This window comes from Megalobrama amblycephala, linkage group LG4 (genome assembly GCF_018812025.1).
Source record: "Megalobrama amblycephala isolate DHTTF-2021 linkage group LG4, ASM1881202v1, whole genome shotgun sequence".
Lineage (NCBI taxonomy): Eukaryota > Metazoa > Chordata > Actinopteri > Cypriniformes > Xenocyprididae > Megalobrama > Megalobrama amblycephala.
This window is the reverse complement of record NC_063047.1, coordinates 14,344,520-14,360,037: the sequence shown is the minus strand read 5'-3', so window position 1 is coordinate 14,360,037 and position 15,518 is coordinate 14,344,520. Positions and strand designations below refer to the sequence as shown.

The following is a 15,518-nucleotide window of genomic DNA, read 5'->3' as shown; positions in this document are numbered from 1 at the left end:
TTCTTTTCTTTACAGATTTTTTGTTAAATCCAAGTTTCTTTAAAAATGAATAAGAAAAAACCTAAGAATGCATTATATATTATATATATGTGTGTGTGTGTGTGTGTGTGTGTGTGTGTGTACATTTTGGTCCCACTTTATATAAAGTGGCCTTAACTACTATGTACTTACATCAAAAACTAAGTACAATGTACTTATTGGGTTCATATTGAATTGCAAAACACTTTTGCTGCTATTGAGGTGGGGTACGGGTAAGGTTAGGGAAAGCTTTGGTGGTATGGGTAGGTTTAAGGGTAGGGGTAAGGTGTAAGGGATGAGTCAACAGTGTAATTATAAATGCAATTACAGAAATTAATTACAGATGTAATTACATGCAGGTGTTTGTAAAATATAAGTACAATGTAAAAACATGTACACAATAAGTGCATTGTATCAAATGATTAATTTAAATGTAAGTACACAGTAGTTAAGACTTAGTATAAAGTGGGTCCCCTGCTATAGTCTCTGTTTTATTATGACATAACACCAAAGTAAGTGTGTGTGTGTGTGTGTGTGTGTGTGTGTGTGTGTGTGTGTGTGTGTGTGTGTGTGTGTGTGTGTGTGTGTGTGTGTGAATATATTTATATATTAAAATAAGTCATTAAATTAACATCACAACACCAAAGTGTTATTAATTTGATTATTTATTGTAGTAAGGGCTAACCTCTTAGTATCGTGTGAGGGTTGGGTTGCTCCTGCTGCTGATGTTGGATCTTCCACATATGTCTTGTTGCCCTTTTACCCCTGACGAGCTGCTTCCGGTTGGAGACGTGGCTTACACTTCTGCCATATTGAGCCGCCCTGCACACAAACACTTTTATTGATCTCCACACAGCATTTATACAACCACACAAACGGCGATCAGAAGATTAAACGCAGAAAACATATCAAACCGTGAAAATGGTGAGTTCATCTTTATTCGTTTATGGACAAACGACTGATTTTGACGACGGGTTCCGGTTTTTACATGAGAGGTTACTGCTAGCTAACGAAACGAACCGCAGACTGATTTATTGCTCGAAATGCGTATTTATTTGAGAGAAACTTTGAAATTGACGTATTGTAAAATTGTAAATTAGCTCAGTGATAATTGTCTACGTATAATGTCTCTTCTTGAGGTGTTAAACTGGCTAGTAAGGTGTGTTGTCAATGTAAGGAGAAATGAGCCACATCAGTGTCAAATACTCGATGTACTGTTAGGCCTGTAACTTTCCCTATCAACTTATACGTCTCTGTGGTAACAAATAAGCTGTGTAAGTGTGATTAATAACAGTATGATTCTACATTCTACACGTGTTTTTGTGTAAAATAACGAGTCCATATGTAACATCTGTTGACGTGGTCGGATTGTGTTGAATTCAGTGCTTCAGACTTTTTTGTATAAACTGGGAACATTTGCAGCTAGCTTGTTGATTTGTAGATCATGTTGACCTGTCTTTAGATCACTTGGAACAGAATTGATTGTTTCAAAGCTTTTCTGTAAAGTTTGGCTGAATTGGAATATTTTATTTTCCCAAGAACAGAGAGAATCAGAAAGAAAAATAAACCATTTAGGAACATACAGAAAATAATGGTAGATGGATAGACATACTGTCATTTATTGCCTGATTGTTTGGTGAAATTGTTTTATGGACATGCTTATGGAAGTGGTTTTGATCTTAATCCAGATACAAAATCATCGCCTGTCTTTTGTAATGTGGACTATCTTAGGTCACAGAGGGTTGCATTGTAGTATTTTGAAGTGTGCAGCTGTCTAGTCAAATGCACTCAATGAATGCAGTGTGAAGTTTGTGTAATTTAAAGTGTTTCAAAACAGACCACATAACTCTTCACACCTTTGATTCCTTGATGATAATAAAAGGAACCCATTCATTCTGTCAATTACTTTGGCCAGTTTTGCTGTCTCATAACAAGCGTTTTAAAAAAAAAAAAAAACCCTTGAAATATCACTGAATTTCAAAAGTGTTATTTCCTGGAAAAGTCATGGAAATAAATATCAAGTTCTGTCATTAAACTGTAGATGGCACAAGCTGATGGGTCCTTAACCCAACCTGCTGACAGTCACATCATACACTGCACAAGTTGATCCTGTTGCATCTGTAGCCAATGAGTTTGTTGATCAACATTTAAATGGTTGGTTAATGTTTGCTGTAGGGGTTTGCAGCGCACTTTCAGAGTTCCTCTGAGCCTTTTTACACCTGGGTCCTCATTTGCTCAGATTTGATTTGATTTATAAATGTTAATGAAATTAATTAGGCATCGTTTACAAGTTGGAGAACTGAAACCATTCAGCTGCATGCAAGTTCAGGTTCGTTTGTGATTTTATAGATTTCACATCTGAAAGTGAGGCATACACACATTTTCTGTGCATACGTTCATTCCATGAATCACATGTATTCACGGTTGAGAAATTATCATAAGATCAAATGTAGGACCGTATCTATGCAACATTTTATAAATGAGGCCCCTGGTCACTTCATGCCTTTTCTCAGATTGGATATCTATCCGCTCATGAAAAGAAGACCAGGTGTAAATGCCCTCTGAAACGCTTTCGAGAGGGATTTAAATCCGATCACTCAAAACACTTGAGGAGGTGGTCTGAGACACTTTCCAAATGAAACTGGACAAGTGTAAATGCTTCTGGTTGTTGAAACCCCAAATATAAATTTTACTCTTCCCCAAATGTTAAAAAATAAATGTGTGAGAGCGTGTCGAAGGCTATATGACAACACGCATCGCCGCAGATGAGTAGCTCAGTATCTCTTCAGCACGCTGATGCGCAAACTGCCTCCAATGAAACTAAAAGTCAGTCCCAGATGCTAAACACACACAATCATCTTTATTAAAAGTAGTGAGACTAAATGGCCTTACCAGTGCTGATGCTGCTTTCTGTCCTATCGCGGTCTTTGATCTTGAAATTAGCTGATGTTAAATAAAATGCAGGCAGTGCATATCTGTTGCTTTCATTAACATGAACTTCATTAAATTTGCATATAGCACAGGAATTAAAGATCGGATTTGTATCTGTTTTATGGAGACATATTTATGTTTCCAAGTGTAAATGGAACGTTTTAACAAATCAGATAGCTGTCTGAAGTAAAAACACATGAAGTGACCAGGTGTAATCAGGCCCTCTGAAACCCTCTACATCCCCCGGCTCCACCTGTATAGATCTGCTACGAGTAATTTCATATATGCTATTTGTGCAGCAGCAGCATGTCATAGAAGCTCATATATATTGGCAGTTGCAAGTCTCTTTGCTTGCTTTGCAGCAGCAATATCAGCAGCAGATCTATTCCCCCAAGACCAAATACTTTACTGTTGTCATATATATTACCATGCTAAACTCTTCTGAGAGTCGTCATGACAAAAATAACATTAGTAAAAGTCATACATTTCTGTAGTCGATACATATTTTTTGTTTTATGCTCAGTACTATTTTTTTTTGGCTTGAAATAACTTGTGTGTGCAAGTTCTATAAAGTATTTATTTTATTTTTTTCTAATCTTTCTAATCCATATCTAATCTTCACAAACGACTGGAAAAATCATGCAGATTCACTGGTCAGAATGTGTGGGAACCCTGCATGATATGTAATCACATTGTTGGTTTTATTAGGCGTTTCTCTGATTTGCTTCAGACTTCTTTTGTTACAGTAGTCAGTCTGTTCTAACAGTTGATTATGCAAATGTAAAGGTGACTTTCTGTTGAAAGATGGGCTCTATCTTTGCTGTTATGCAGATCTATTTATACCAAATTAAACACATTATAAATTAAGTACAGCAAACATGAGAGCCAAATAAAGTTGTGTCTGTTTTGCTCTTGGAAGGAATGTTAATATTGAATCTAGTGTACTCTTTCCATCCACACATCCAAGTAGTGCACTGCATTCTGCATGTTCCTCTATGAAGATTACAACTGCATTTTTGAAATGGCTCCCTAAAATTCTTGTTCACTAACTACTCCAGGTGCTGTTGGCAGCAGCAATCTGCACCAAGGCAGGTAAGGCCCTGGTGTCACGGCAATTTGTGGAGATGACACGGACGCGAGTGGAGGGTCTGCTGGCCGCTTTTCCCAAATTGATGAACACTGGCAAACAGCATACATTTGTGGAGACGGAGAGTGTGCGCTACGTCTACCAACCTCTGGAAAAGCTGTACATGGTGCTGGTCACCACCAAGAACAGTAATATACTGGAGGATCTGGAGACACTGCGTCTCTTCTCACGTGTGGTAAGAAAGAAACCACATACACAATGGAATAAAATACTTTTTATGGATAACAAAATTGCTTTTGTTTTTTCATCACTTCTTGCTTGCTTGAAATCCACCATAAAAACAAAAAACAAATAACCATATATTTTAAGTTAGGGAATGTCCTTTTATTGTTTTTCACTGTAAGTTATATGGCAATTAATAGTTTTTACATAGAAAACCCATACGTTTGACTTGATAACGTAAAATAACATGTAATGTTGTGATGTCCATTTACAGTTTTTCACTATATATATATATATATATATATATATATATATATATATATATATATGTATGTGTGTGTGTGTATATATATGTATATATATATATATATATATATATATATATATATATATATATATATATATATATATATATATATATATATATATATATATATATATATATATATTCTCTACCAATCAAAAGTTTGGAAACCTTACTATTTTTAATGTTTTTGAACGAAGTCTCTTATGCTCATTAAGGCTGCATTTATTTCATAATAAATACAGAAAAAAACAATTATATTGTGAAATAATATTACAATTTAAAATTATGGTTTTCTATTTTAATATACTTTAAAATATTATTTATTTCTGTGATGCAAAGCTGAATTTTCAGCATCATTATTCCAGTCTTCAGTGTCACATGATCCTTCAGAAATGTTTTTGTAACTTGTGATACTTTTTTCAGGATTCATATATGAATGAAAGATTAAAAAGAACAGCATTATTCAAAATATAAATCTTTTCTAACAATATAAATCTTTACTATTACTATTTTTATCTATTTAACACATCCGTACTGAATAAAAGTATTAATTTCTTTAAAAAAAAGAAAGAAAAAAATTACTGACCCCAAACTTTTGTACAGTAGTGTATATTGTTACAAAACATTTCTATTTTAAATAAATGCTGATATTTTTTTTTTTTTACTTTTTATTCATCAAAGAATCCTGAAAAAGTATCACGTTATAAAATAATATTAAGCAGCGCAACTGTTTCCAACATTGATAATAAATCAGCATATTAGAATGATTTCTGAAGAATCGTGTGACGCATTTCACAAGATTATTGTTTTTTTTTTCTGTATTTATTATGAAATAAATGCAGCCTTAATGAGCATAAGAGACTTTGTTCAAAAACATTAAAAATAGTAATGTTTTCAATCTTTTGACTGGTTGTAAAATATATATATATATATATATATTTAAAAAAAAAAATTATATATATATATATATTTAAAAAAAAAAATTATATATATATATGTTAATTTCTAACATAATGTCTTAGTAATGTTAGAAATTAGTAAAATATTTTTCTCTAGACCTAACCTTGTTTTAATTCTTTTTTTTTTTTATAAAACTTTAGATGTGTTAGGTCATCTTAGGTTATTAAATGAAATTAAATTCATGTATAGCGCTTTTCACAATACAAATCGTTCTGTTCATATCAGAATTTTGAAAGGAAACTGACTTGATTTGTGTTCATTTAACTTGTATTTTGGTAGATTCCTGAATATTGTCGTGTCCTGGAGGAGAGTGAGATTTCTGAGCACTGCTTTGACCTCATCTTTGCCTTCGATGAGATTGTTGCCCTCGGTTATAGAGAAAACGTCAACTTGGCCCAAATCCGGACATTCACAGAGATGGACTCTCATGAGGAAAAGGTCTTCCGCGCTGTCAGAGAGGTACGAAACACATTTCTTGAGAAATAGCAAAGCAAACTTTTTTGCCATCCATCGCTTAAAGTATGCTTTCATCCTCTTCTAATTATCGAATCTGGCAATTCCCCCAAATTCTACTGCATTTAATGACATTCTAGAAAATTCTCCAGTCTGCTAGACTTGTATAGCTCGGGTACAAGCAAAGGATGCAAAGGAGGATGATCAATAAGTTCCTAATGCGTGAAACGAGGTGCTGTGTGTGGAGTTCAAAATTAAACATCCCTAATCCCAGCTATGTGTTTGCTCTTTATAAATAACATACTGTCAAGGGCCCTTAGGTGACATTTGATTAATTTAAATGCTGTAATTATGATGTACTTTAATGTTGATCATCTTTCCTTCACTCTAAACGACTCAATTGTTCATCAGACTCAGGAGCGCGAGGCTAAGGCAGAAATGAGACGGAAGGCTAAAGAACTTCAGCAGATACGGCGAGATGCAGAGCGTGGAAAGAAGGGACCGGGCTTCGGTGGTTTCGGCAGCTCGGGCATGAGCAGCAGCAACACATCCATCATCACAGACACGCTGATCGAGCTCGAGAAACCCAAACCCACCCCTGCACCCGTCAGGTACAGCTATACCCTTAATAGAGTACAGCGATCCTTAACCTGTATTAAAAAAGTGTCAGGCTGCAGTTTTAATGCCCTTTTGTTTTAGGTCCAGTGGTCCAAGTAAAGCACTTAAACTGGTTGGCAAAGGTAAGGAGGTGGATGACTTTGTGGACAAACTTAAGTCAGAGGGAGAAAATATCATCTTGCCCAGCACAGGCAAAAGCCCATCAGATGCATCCAAATCTCTGCCTCCTCCAACGCACACAGAGAGGTAATGATATGCCACTGTTTTTAATGCTATAATCAGACTGAGGATAATCAAAAGAACATAGTGGAGTGTACGATCTTATTCGGCTAAAATAATAACTGTTTATTTAGCAGTACTGTTCATTAATGCATTAAAGGTCCATTTGTATGTTTGTAAATATAATGTCTCTTTGTGAGGCTTTCCAAATGCAAGTTAGACAAGGAAATGGAAATGTATAATAAAAAAATACTACTTGCTTTAGTTGGTTTCAGATTAAGACCTGTTTCGCACATCTCAGGTCAGCAGCGTGCAAGTGCCCAGTTGCAGTATTCACACTGTACGTTTAAGCAGCATGTCAAGCAGAGTTTCAGCACTGAGCCTATTTTTGCTGCATGTTACACACTGAACTCAGCAGAAAATACATCTATTCATCAACAATGAAGGCACATAAGCACCACTTTCTAAGTCTAACTGAATTTGGATTCCTCATGTAAATTAGATTTTAAGTTTGACAGTCAAATAGTTCTCAATGACCCACTCCTGATCTTTTTATTTTTCTTTTCTCAGAGGACATAGGATGTGCCATAACCCACAGATCGCTTTATTTTCTGTTTAAAGCCAAAGCGTTTTATGCACCATTATGCTGCAAACACATGATGTGTGAAACGGCTAAAATTTGGCTTAGGATAGGATAATTTTGCAACAATTGTGTTAGTCTTTAAAATTTTAAAATAATCTAAAAAATTTCTAATTTTCAGTGTGCATCTGCGGGTGGAGGAAAAGATCACCCTGACGTGTGGCCGTGATGGTGGCCTCCAGAACATGGAAGTTATTGGCATGATTACCCTCAGAGTGTCTGAAGAAAAGAATGGGCGAATTAGGCTGAATGTCAGCAATAATGACAAGAGAGGCGTCCAGTTGCAGGTGATGTTTTTCTAAATGTAGCAGCAAGGGCAAATCATAATTATTCTGAATATGATGCTTCTTGTAATAAAATGAAGTGTATTGTTTTAGGCACTGATTTGTAAAAAAAAAAAAAAAAAGTATTGAAACTAATAAAAAATGAAACCAAAAGTAAATGGAAAAATGAAATAAAACTAGACCACAATACAAACCAAAATTGTTTTGTATTGAAGAACTTTTCTGTATATTCTAAAACTGCTAATAAAAGAGAACCTATAGAAGTTTGTTACACTCTTCTAATTTTTTCTCTCTCTCTCTCTCTCTCTTATAGACCCATCCCAATGTGGACAAAAAACTTTTCACAGCGGAGTCTGTGATTGGTCTGAAAAACCCTGACAAATCTTTCCCCCTGAAAAGTGACGTGGGTGTGCTGAAGTGGAGACTACAGACCACAGATGAATCTCTCATTCCACTGACAAGTCAGTCCTGAACATCTGGTTTTAGTATTATCAATAAAGCTAACAGCTTATGTTTCACCTGTAGTGTCACATGACCTATGCTCACTTTATTTTTGCCTGTTTTGTCTCTACAGTAAACTGCTGGCCCTCTGAGAGTGGTACCGGTTGTGATGTAAACATCGAGTATGAGCTACAGGATGAATCTCTGGAACTCAATGATGTAGTCGTCTCTATTCCTGTACCGTGAGTAGAATTTCATTGGATTTAGTTCAGGACAATAATTCATTCACATTATACAACTTTATTGGCATATTAATGTACCTTCTGCCTTGCCCCATGTGTAATGAATCATCCTGGGGTCATTTGGTTTATTATTTACATTTTTCTATTGAAACTATTTCATCACAGGTCAGGAGTAGGAGCTCCTGTGATTGGTGATCTAGATGGAGAATATCGCCATGACAGCAGACGAAATGTCCTGGAGTGGTGTCTGCCCGTGATCGATGTAAAGAATAAGACTGGTAGCCTGGAGTTCAGCATAAATGGCCAGCCGAATGACTTTTTCCCTGTCAGTGTCTCCTTTGTCTCCAAGGGCAGCTACTGTGACATTCAGGTAAGACAAAAGGTCATGGTTTGCCAAACTGGGGTTTATTACAGAACTGCATATTAGGGCTGCACGATTAATCGCATGAGATTGTCATGCGTGTCTCGTCAGTAAAGCCGGTTCTGTGATTAGTGGTAAATGTCCATCACCTGCTTTCAAATGGAGCGGCACTTAATATACAGAGCCGTAGTTCGCGGACAAGCTACGCAATATCGCGTTCATAATCGCAGATGAATCGCCTTCGATTATGAACGCGATATTGCGTAGCTTGTCTGTATATATATATATATATATATATATATATATATATATATATATATATATATATATATATATATATATATATATAATATAATTAGGGTGACCAGACGTCCCGAAAAATTCGGGACAGTCCCGAAATCTAAACTGTTGTCCCGAATCTGGCCCTAATTGTCCCGAAAATTATACTAAAGCATAATCTTGAGTAGTTATTGTCTGATAAACATTAAAAACTGTCTGCGGAGGTTGTCGTCCTGCAACCAGCCCCCGCCAGCTGCTCATTGGCTGCAGCATCTTTTTTCTAAGTTCTAAAAAAAATACCGTAGGCGGCTAGGTGCGAATTTAGATATGCATGCCCTTTTTGTTTTAAGCCTTGATGAAGAGAGCGCAAGTTGCTGCAGCCGCGAGGAGGACAGTGATGCACACGTAAAGGAGTGATTGATTGTTCTTGGCACTGTGTACAAAAAAATACTTCACTACACAATTATTTCGTTATTTTCGTTTAAGCTTATTAGCGTTAGGCTATACAGAAAGGTCTGATTTACACACTGTTACTTAAAACAGTCATTGTTTTTTTTTCTTTTCACAATGACATTTGAGTTCATCATTTTAATGTTTTTTTTTTTTTTTGTGGCAGACTAAAGACTAATGACAGACTGCTGATCTTTGAATAAAAATATGTTTGGTTCAGGTTTGAAATTCATTATCTTTTATTATAGACTACGCAGTCTAATATCATAGAAGCCCCCCATCCCGTCAGCCCAGACCACAGACACCCCCCCCGTCCTGAATTTCAGCCAATCTCATCTGGTCACATACATATATATATATATATATATATATATATATACACACACACTCATACATACATATATATTACTATTATATATTTATGTAATATATATTAACATAAATATATAATAGTAATATATATGTATGTGTGTGTGTGTATATATATATATATATTTATATATATATATATATATATATATATATATATATATATATATATATATATATATATATATATATATATATATATATATATATATATATATATATATATATATATATATATATATATATATATATATATATATATATATATATATATATATATATATATATATATATATATATATATATATATATATATATATATATATATATATATATATATATATATATATATATATATATATATATATATATATATATATATATATATATATATATATATATATATATATATATATATATATATATATATATATATATATATATATATATATATATATATATATATATATATATATATATATTTTATTTTTTTTTTATTTTTTTTTGGGGGGCCAGTGGTTCAAAGTTTTACTTATCCCACCACAAAAAAAGTAATAAAAAAATAAGTTACTGTTTTTGTTTTTTGACCCATATAACCTTGTATTGTATTAAGGTTATAACTTCTCACACAGTGCATGATTACCGAATTAAGTTCTCTATCGCTTCTTCTTGAATGTTTAATTTTGCATAAACTGTTATGAAGGTGCAGCACTGGCCCTATTAGTACAGTGACAGTTCCGTCAACTGTCCCAAGCATCATTCACGCTGGCCCCAGCCATTGGGCAGTCTGTATTGTCGAGCCCTGGGGGGTACTTCATGTAGTTATTTTATGTCGAAGGGTTTTGGCTGACAAAAAAGTTTGTGAATCTCTGGGTTAGGGTATCGTTTGATATGGAGTACTAATATTAGTTAATGAATTGGGTTGCAATACAGACAATAGATTCAATTTTTGATGTAAAAATCATACTAACATTATAAGTGCACCTTAGGAAACTTTGGAATGCAATTCATGACCCCTTTTAAGAAAAAATTTTTGAAAATCTCCCTTTTTCCTCTTCTCATTGTCTCTGCCAGGTCACTAAGGTGTCTCAGGTGGATGGGGACAGCCCGGTTCGGTTCTCCACAGAAACATCATTTGTGGTTGACAAGTATGAAATACTATAAAAGGAAACATCACTAACAAAACACCACCCAACTTTACAGAACAGCAGATAAATGGACTGAAAACATATAAATAAAAGAAGGGAGAGACATACAAATGGAGGGACGATGCAATCTTTATCATCTTCAGCAGTACTTATTGATTCTGCTTGCTTTTTTATCCCCTAAAAAGAAAATGAAGTCATTTTAGCCTTTGCTGGCGATTTTGGCTGTACTTGTACCAAATTTGTTTCACGGAGTAACCTTTTTCTTAAAGGCCAGCGAGTATCAGTGAGGGTTGGGGCTCAAATGGTGACTATATCAGAAGGAAGGAGTGGGCTGGTGGAGCTTTATTTATTTGATGCCATCATGGCAGTATATTTTTGAATTGATGGTTCATATACCTCCACTGTAAGGATCAAGTCAAGTTGCTCATGTCATTTCTTTCAGTTTGTGGTTTTCTAAATTTTTATTTTCATTGTGCTGTGAACTAACTTTTTTGAAACACTAGAAGATCGTTGTACCTTGCTTGCAGTAGCCCTTTCGTCCATATCCTGAAATGTTTGTAGTCATTGTTTTGTCTCTTTTTGTCATTCAGACTCCTTGTTTTGTCTAAAATATATTTTATCTCCTGTTTCAGTCTGCTGTTGTTTAAGAATTAAGTCTGTGCTTGGATCTTTGTCTAATTCTTGACTGACTTGCTGTTCTCTTGCTTTACATTGTTTTGGTGTAGTAATGTCAACCTGTAAGGAAATGGAACATATAGTTGCTATGTTTCCAGTATCATGGACACGTGGGCAATTTGACAAACAAAAGCTGTTAAAGCAACATAAACAATGTAACAACGTAAAGCCATTAACAAAATATAGTACAGTGAGTTGATTCATTTAAACTGAAAACATTGCAGTCAGAGAGAATCTTGGTGCTTCAAAAATGAGAGCTCAATTTGTCTGGTTTATATCATGTTTTCTATTGAAAGCAGGAACTACAGGCTTGGACTTTCATACTACTAAAAGGCAACCTGCTCATTATTATCTGAAATGTTGTATGTAGATAGAGCCTCTCAGTGGAGGATTGGGAACCATGTGTGTCTCTTGACTGTCAGTGATTGTGAATAGGTTTTCAGGGAGGGACCTCTGGTCTCAAATCAGCATTAAGAGTGGTACCCAGCCTGCCGAGCCATCATCCCAAACTTCAGTCTCAACCCCACATGGCCCCCGTGACAGAAAAGATGCCTCCCTTGCTGTCTTGGTTCCAAATAATGCCTTGAATGTCTCTGCATATTTTGATGATGGGAAGGGCGTATTAAATGTTTTTGTTTTGTTTGTTTTTTTCCATTGTTTTTGTTTGGTTTTCATGGAATCATAATGTGGATTGGGGAATGGTATGAAGACATCTAAGATTTCTTTTTGTAATCTTGTAAAATAACAAATTATTAGGGATTCATGATGAAAAACATTCCAGTGTAAACTTAAAAAAAAATATTAAAGAGTCTAAAAAAGGATCTTTTGTGAACTGTCCCCTTTTCTGCAATCAATGTGTTATTTGAAGGGTCATCGTAATGTAAACAACATTGTTATAAATAATTTATCATCTGGAAGGCTGAAATATGTTGAAGTGTATCTGATTTTATAATGAATCAATTACATAGCCAATCAGTCTACGAATATTTGCATGAAGCCAATGTAGCAGCACTATTTTCGTCACCCAGTCAGTTTTTGACTGAGCCCACTGAATGATTCATGTTTCCGTTTTCTTCTTTCCACTTTAAAACTAGGGTGGAGATTTGATTAAATAGTTTTTTTTATAGGCTGGGCTTTTCACATACGTGTCTGTTAGAAGGACTGAAAGTAGATTGGGGACCTGTATATGATCAAGAGATTATTGTTTTATATGCCAATGTTAATTTGGGAGAACATGAAAAGAAAAAATGTAATCTGTCCTCACCAAAGTCATGTTTAGGAATAAGGAAAGTTATTTTTTTCATCCCTCAGTTTTTGATGGAAATACTGTACAGTTTTGGATCTTTTATTTGGAAAGTGCAGTAAGTGAAACTGTTTTACACACAGAAAATGAGCCTATGTTGGTCTCCGCAGAGTGACTGGGATGCTGTTCTGATGGATTCCCTTTCAGTCTCCTACAGTGGATCCAGCTGAATTTCTGAAGGAGTTACTTTGATCATCAGTCTGTATCCCACTCGTTGGGACCATTTCCAAGAGTTTTTCTGTTATTTACAGACCAAGAACCACAATGGCCCCTAAAAGGGTTCGCTTTCAAGTAAGTTTCCTTTTGTTGCTTTTGATATTGAGGAAAATTCTTTATGAATATTACATATTTTAATCAAAATTTCTTCAGGCATATCTATTTGACGTTTGCTGTAATGTTTTATATATCAAAAACCTATATAATGTGGTCTAATGCATGCTAAATTATGTTTTCTAAGGGAATAATCACTGGAGCAAAACATGCCCCGCTGTCTATTACCAGAGCTTGTTGAGTTGAGACATTAACTGGTTAGAAGTTAGAAAATGAAAGTGAAAATTTAATATTTAGATGTAGATGAAAATTAAATACATGTGCGCAACCACCAGAGGTCATCATTTCTTCCACTTCATCTTCTATTCTCTGCGTGATTGTGTGTATCTTGTGAATGGAAACCTATGGAAACTGCCACTCTGACTGAGGCAGTTCACCCTTAAAAGTAAAATTCCCCGTAAGACACGTTTTTGCAGCGATGATATGTCTATCCTATTTACTGTTGCTAAGGCCATATGATTTAGTGTTTAATTTGATTTAATGTGTATGAATTTGGTGGGTGGATTTCAGATAAATAAGAAAGGAGTAAATCCTTGATAAAGGAAGATGAAGAGGAACGAGGTAAAAGGGCGTTTGACAACAAAATTATATTGGCCTTCCATTCCGTAGCTGTTCTAGATGATACCTCAGACAACATGCGTTATAACTAATGGAAAATAAATATTTAAGATTTAATGGGCAAATATATAAGAACCCCCAATGAGTATTCATACCCTTCCCTCATACTCTTGCCTGGTATTTTCAAGTTAACCTTGGTGATATTAGGCAGTAGCCTTTTATAACTTGTCTGATAAAAACCACCAAATATTTATAAACCGATTTTTAAGTGAGCATTTTGAGTCCACAAGTTGTTCTTTTCAACTTTACAGCCTTTAGCTTCCCCAAAGTTTCCTACCCTCTTACAGCCCACACAACGTCCTCTCCAGACATGCATTGGTGGAATGTCTCATGGGTTGAGTTGAGGGGGAACCACTATTGCGTAAGTTGTGTATTTTGGGTATTTAACATTTGGACACTAAAATAAGACATTATTCTGAATAGTTCAACAGCAATTTCTCTGTTTAAAAAGAGGAAACATCATCTCATAGTATCCACAAACAAGCCCCTCCAATCTTCTGTTTGTTGTCATAAGACATTTTACAGAGGGTATTTTAATGTATTTAGAGAGGGCTGCTTTATTGGCTTATTGTAATTGAATTTAATTTCACATTTTGCTTATCTGGCTTGGCCAGAGTTCAACTATGTTGTGGGAATTAGATTTCATTATGCAGAGAATCGAATGGACGAGGGAAAGTGAGGACCAAAAAAGAGCCACCTGACTTGCTTCCATACCAATATGCTGATATTACAAATCTAATTTTACGAGACACTATTTCTGAAATCTCTACATCAGTATGTGGTGATAAGTCGCCCCTATTGTACTCCAGCCTATCTGTGTCTCTCTCTCTCTGCCTGTCTCCTGATCTGGGTTCAGGGTGGGTGTCTTGTTCCAGAGACTGAACAAGTGAGAAGCTCTTCAGCTGTGAGAATAAAAGACTGCCTTGTGGCAGCAAAATGAAAAAAGAAGGGAGGGAAGGAGTGTGTGAGAGACTATGAGGGTTGGAAAAAAAGAGGCAAAGGGGTGGAGAGAGAGAGAGAGAGAAAACATGTAGGTGGGGGAACAGTGCAGCACAGAGAGAGTGAGGGAAGATATTTCTCATTCTCTCTCATCTTTAGTTCTAAATGATTTGTCCATCCTGCTCTGGTGCTCCACAGGGTTCAACATGTTTTAAAGTGAGCATGAGTTTCCAGCGCTCAGGATTAGATGTGGAACTGACAGAGCTTAGGATCTGAACTTATAGGTAAGGCTTTGACTGACAGCTTGGTTTTTGGAATGAAGTTTTCTGAATGCATTTAGAGTAATGATATACTGGTAAAGAAAAGTTGGTACTAATACATGTAGATGTTAGTATATATATATATATATATATATATATATATATATAGGATCTGAACTTATAGGTAAGGCTTTGACTGACAGCTTGGTTTTTGGAATGAAGTTTTCTGAATGCATTTAGAGTAATGATATACTGGTAAAGAAAAGTTGGTACTAATACATGTAGATGTTAGTATATATATATATATATATATATATATATATATATATATATATATATATATATATATATATATATATATATA

The 15,518-nt window shown here is 34.9% G+C and overlaps 2 protein-coding genes across 12 annotated transcripts in view; both read left to right on the top strand.

Moving 5' to 3' along the window:
• The first annotated feature begins 787 nt into the window (after positions 1 to 787).
• Positions 788 to 12,525, top strand: arcn1a (archain 1a). Its single transcript, XM_048187747.1, has 10 exons — positions 788 to 942; positions 4,008 to 4,271; positions 5,805 to 5,984; positions 6,390 to 6,589; positions 6,678 to 6,842; positions 7,577 to 7,742; positions 8,053 to 8,200; positions 8,314 to 8,422; positions 8,588 to 8,792; positions 10,956 to 12,525. Exons 1-10 carry the CDS (start codon positions 940 to 942, stop codon positions 11,043 to 11,045), a joined length of 1,530 nt encoding a protein of 509 aa, XP_048043704.1. The 5' UTR covers positions 788 to 939; the 3' UTR covers positions 11,046 to 12,525.
• Positions 12,526 to 12,759: 234 nt separating this feature from the next.
• Positions 12,760 to 15,518, top strand: part of phldb1a (pleckstrin homology-like domain, family B, member 1a) — a 57,814-nt gene continuing 55,055 nt past the window's right edge. For 2 of the 11 annotated variants that reach the window (XM_048187741.1, XM_048187742.1), the window contains exon 1: positions 12,778 to 13,298. In XM_048187741.1, the coding sequence (XP_048043698.1) occupies positions 13,272 to 13,298 (27 nt within the window). In that variant the 5' untranslated portion in view covers positions 12,778 to 13,271. Of the gene's footprint in view, positions 13,299 to 14,989; positions 15,179 to 15,518 lie in introns of those variants that run through there. The other 9 variants (XM_048187736.1, XM_048187731.1, XM_048187740.1 and 6 more) reach the window with 9 other exon arrangements.